General features: G+C 40.8%; 1 protein-coding gene across 3 annotated transcripts in view; it reads right to left on the bottom strand.

Annotated features, from left to right (window-relative positions):
• Window positions 1–11: 11 nt before the first annotated feature.
• LOC111145548 (nuclear cap binding protein subunit 1) overlaps window positions 12–4,695 on the bottom strand; it is a 40,779-nt gene continuing 36,095 nt past the window's right edge. Inside the window, exons 16-18 of one of the 3 annotated variants that reach the window (XM_022500471.1) lie at window positions 3,980–4,108; window positions 3,313–3,426; window positions 12–2,426 (exon numbers count right to left, since the gene is read on the bottom strand). In XM_022500471.1, coding sequence (XP_022356179.1) covers window positions 2,313–2,426; window positions 3,313–3,426; window positions 3,980–4,108 — 357 coding nt within the window. In that variant the 3' untranslated portion in view covers window positions 12–2,312. The remainder of the gene's footprint in view (window positions 2,427–3,312; window positions 3,427–3,979; window positions 4,109–4,695) is intronic. The other 2 variants (XM_022500470.1, XM_022500469.1) reach the window with 2 other exon arrangements.

The raw sequence follows: 4,695 nt of genomic DNA, 5'->3' as shown, positions 1-4,695 counted from the left end.
GTTTATATATATATATATATATTTAAGTGTGCCATGCCAATTACTGACTGGTTCAGAATGGGCAGCAAGATGTTCCTGGTATCACAAAAAAGCTTCCAGCTTGATGTTAACAGAGTAATGAGGGGGTCTAGGCAGCTGTATTAACTGCATGGGCAATAAAAAGCCGTTGAATCCCAGGAACTTAGGTTCAAATTCCTCTTTTTTAGCTGTGGGCCTTGGGTATGTTACTTCATGGGAGTATTTTGATCTGCTGGATGGGCACAATCATCTCGCAGAGAACGGTTGTGAGGATTAAAGATGGCCAATCTGTGGCATGTGGCACTTGAGCATGTAATCTCATCAGGACAGCACAGTTCTAGATTTGTCTGGTTTCCCGTATGCTTCTATGCACGCTTTCATCACTTGAAGAGGATCCCAGTATCCAGAGAATACTGACAGCACAATGTATTCTACCCAGGTTGGCAAGTTTTTTCCTCATTTCTCATTTTAGGTATAATTACAGATTAGTAAATTATGTAACAAACTATTAAATACTTTCCAGGAAGACCAAGCAAACTTATTTTCATATGAACCACTGCCTGAATTATTCCTGGAAGGGAGATTGAGAATCAAGGAAAACAAAGCATATGTTCACTTTGACAAAGGAAACGTTAAATGGCATTGACAGAGTATTTAACAGAATATTGATTTCTTTGCGAGGTATGGTAGTGAGCTGCCATTCTTTTGTCTGTATGAGCTGCTTGAGTGGGGAAAGCAGCTGCTGAATGTTTTTGCTCTTATGCCTTTTTTTGGAAATTCAACTTCCAGTTTTTTCCATAAACTTAGCTACCAAACTGTACAAGAGCAGGGTCCCGTCAGTGAATTCTTGTGAGAAGCAATATTACACGTGAAAAGAGGATCCAAGAGAAAAATTCCTCTAGACTTGGGATCCAGCAGGTATACCAGCCGAACTGCAGGTACACTGGGCTAGGGAAGGCTACAGGACAGTGTAGGGTCAAAGTTACCAGAGCCATAAATGGTTATTGTTTTGGCCTCTTGAGGACAAGAGCCATGTCTGACTTGTGGGAAGGAGGAACAGCATAACCAAAAGAATATTTAGACAAGAACCTGGGTATTGGTCCCTTTCCTGCTGGTAACTTGCATTATTTGTTTAAATGGTATTTAAAAATCCTAGGAATTCTTCTCTCTTGAGTAGACTATATTCTGTAGCTACTAAATGTGGGGTAAACCAAAGAAACTGGATAATATGAAAAATGCTAATGCCTGCCTCTGCAGTTTATGAGACAGTAAGTTAATACCGTGTTGCACAGATGACCGGGAACACTACTTACCAGTTGTGGGGTTGTTGATAAATTTTTTAGTGAAGTCTTAAAATGCTAGCGATTTGCAATGTCAGGGAATCCCTTAGACGTGATTATTTCATGTGCGGTCTTATCTGAGCTAAGCTTTAATACCCTATAGGAAACAGGCTCAAGAATTAGTAATTACTTGGACCAAGTTCTTTAGAAACAAAGTTCAAACCTACATAGAATTCCAAGTACAGTTTTAGCTAGTCTAGCTACTTCTGTTGCCAGTTCAACATGTACTTCCCTAGTGGACCTTGGACAAATCTGAGACTAGAGGAGATGACCAGATGGCTCCAAGGTCATGGTTCCCACAGCTGCCTGCACACTGGACAGCACCAAGGGAGGCTTTAGAATGATGGCTGGCTCCACTTCACTCCCCAGAGATTGTGGTTTAATTTAGAAAATAACAAGAATTTGGGTGGTGCTACTCTGAATAACATTTATTAATATTACTTAAAATACTTTAGAGAAGGAATTCGAAGTGAGGGAAGTACACCTTCAATAAGAAAGCGATTTTTAAGTAGACTGAGATAAATCATGAAATACCGAAGTTTAAAAAACATTTAGTTTTATTTCAGCCGTACCAGGTTATCCATGAGCTGTGAAAAGCTATGCTACTTGATAGTAAACCCACCAGTTCTATATACTACTTTGTAAGCTGGACCTCTAGTGTTCACATACCTTAAATCACTTATCTTTTGTGCCTTAAGGAAAAAAAAATACCAGAAAAGTTGTATCTGTCACATATATAATACATCCTATGGTCATTGTCACATAGTCGGGAATTTTCGCTTTGTAGGAGCCATTGAAGGTAACCAATGCTCTATTCTTCACCGTCCTCCTCCCTCCCCCCCCTTTAATAAGTGAAAGGATGCTACAAGAAAGCAAGCATTCAAACCATCAAAAAATAAGACAAATTATTTTGAGATATTTTTTAAAAATCTTGACAAGGGAATAAAAGGATCCTTAGGCCTGTAGGGCACAGAACTGCTGGAACACAGCCAGGATATGCGGGTCTAACTCGGCAGTGAAGAGCAGGTTCTCCAGGGTCACCATGTATTGCTGAATTATTTGGTGATGCTGTGGACACAGAAAAGGGGAGGTTTAGGTCAGGAAAAAGACCACTTGAGCAGCCTGTCCCTGTTGTGGAATGAATGGGAAGGGGTAGGAGAAAAAAAGTGGTTATGCTTGATAGGAAGGATGGGCTCCTGAAAAGCCCCAATGTTAAGAAAATGTAGAGGGAAAAAAAAAAAGCAGGGAGGATGTTCAATAACTTAGAAACAAAGTAGCCAGAACTGGATTTGAATGTAAACATAATTCATGTTTCAGAGCAGCGTTCCAGACTGGGCGTTCCAGACCGGGCGCAGCTGGGTCCCTACTGATGAGGACAAGACAGTAGGACTCTTTAAAGGGAGCCCAGACAGGGACTGGCCTAAGATTAAAAATAACCCGGGAAAGAGGATCAAAATTATGGTTGCTGAAACATGAGAAAAGATACTTTGCAGTATTTTCCTTTTACTGGTTAGACATTTAAAATTTTCTTTTACAAAAACGTAAGATCACTGGCTAATTCTCTACAAACTATTCCACAAAACAAGAAACCCAAACTTCATTTTATCTGTCAAAAATAAATAGCTCATCTGTCTCACTGAAAATCTATGACTTGTTGAGGCTGTGTGGGGGGTGGGGGAGGTCAGAAAATGAAAATCTCTTCTATCTGTGCCTGTAGGACTCGCACATACAGAGACTTCTACAAGGCCTGGAGAACAGCAATTCCTAAATCGGGGTGCTGGAGGACCCATTCGAGCCTAAATATTCCGATGAGCCATTGCAGGAACAAATGGACAGTAAAAGGGCCTTACGGGTACTACTAAACCTCCTGACAAACCTGACCGTTTTTTAAAATGGAAAATTCTTGGGGCTGAGAACAGTGATGTTTATTATCTAATCAGAGTTTCCCACAAACCTGTAAGAAGATCTGCTGGAGCCTCTCTATACAGTTCTTGTACCACGGGGTTAATACGCTGGTTCCATCAGTCTCGCATCGTACTAAGTGCTCGGTCAAGATCATGATAAAACGCTGGAAAGGGGGTACAAAGTTAAAGCAGTGTTACAGGAAGAATTTTTCTACTTCAGAAAACAATCACATTTTTGACCAAGAGACCTCAAAGGCATTCCTGTTCCACTTGGTCTTCGTGGTATGTATCACCAACTTTCCTAAGTCAATACATGCTGTCAGGCTAGAAACAGACCAGTGCTAACATGAGTGTATCCTTTTTTTCAGTACACGAACAGCTTTAATATCTAGATTACTATGCTTTTCTCAGCATCTGTTTTTAAGGACCTAATCAGAAATGTAGGTATAAAATGATCAACCACTGGGAATAACTGAACAGAGAGAGGTTTAAAGCATCCTCGCCCAGTCTGAGAAATGGTCCTGTAAGAACGCTAGGCGAGCACGCAGACTGGGGGGTACACACGGTTACCTTCAAGTAGCGAACTTTTACTTCCTTTGTAAATTTTTGTATTTTAAAGTTTTATAAGTGATTTTTATGATTAAAAAATTTTTGAAATCTAAAGAAATATGTAGATTTTTTTTTTTTTTAACCTATCAGTGTCCCAAGCCAAGATACCTGGAATATGACGAGGAAGAGGTTCTTCTGTTCACTCTGAGCAGATTCCACTTTTTCCTGCAATCTTTCTATTTGCTCCTCCAGAGCCCCATCTTTCCTATCACTGCTTCTGTCGTCATCGTCACTTCGCTGCAGGAGGCACAAGAACAAAAGGAAAATGCCATTTTGAATTCCAGTATGCTAAACCTCATCAAGGAAGGGCAAGGCTGTTCTTGTGTCTGGTCAAGGCCACTTGGAGGCTGGTATTCTAAGGTGAAAGTACTCCGCTCCCCTAAATGCACACACGTACCCCAACAGTCCTGGGGCACTTATCCAGGCCAGGGAAACTTTGGGGCAACTGTCTTAGATGACAGCAGGTGGGCATGTCTGCACTCCCAGCAGAAGTGAGCTATAAGACAACCCATTCAGGGAGGAAGTGTGTGTCACATTTTTCTTCCATTCAAAATGAAAACGGCGTTAACTAAGCTCTACGGAAAATGTAGATTCTTGTTACTCACCATCGTTATGTTTATGCATTAGCTATGAACCCTGAACCACTGCTTGGGGAAGGACAGGGTTAGGTTCTTGGGAGCCTTGTAGCTTGTATCTGTCACCTGATCGATATGTAACCTTATGTGTGTGTTTTTTTTTTTTTTAAAGATTTTATTTATTTATTTGACAGACAAAGATCACAAGTAGGCAGAGAGGCAGGCAGAGAGAGAGGAGGAAGCAGGCTC

Source organism: Enhydra lutris, unplaced genomic scaffold, assembly GCF_002288905.1.
Source record: "Enhydra lutris kenyoni isolate GAN:26980312 unplaced genomic scaffold, ASM228890v2 scaffoldscaffold13, whole genome shotgun sequence".
Taxonomy (NCBI): Eukaryota; Metazoa; Chordata; class Mammalia; order Carnivora; family Mustelidae; genus Enhydra; species Enhydra lutris.
This window is presented reverse-complemented; position numbering and strand designations above follow the sequence as displayed.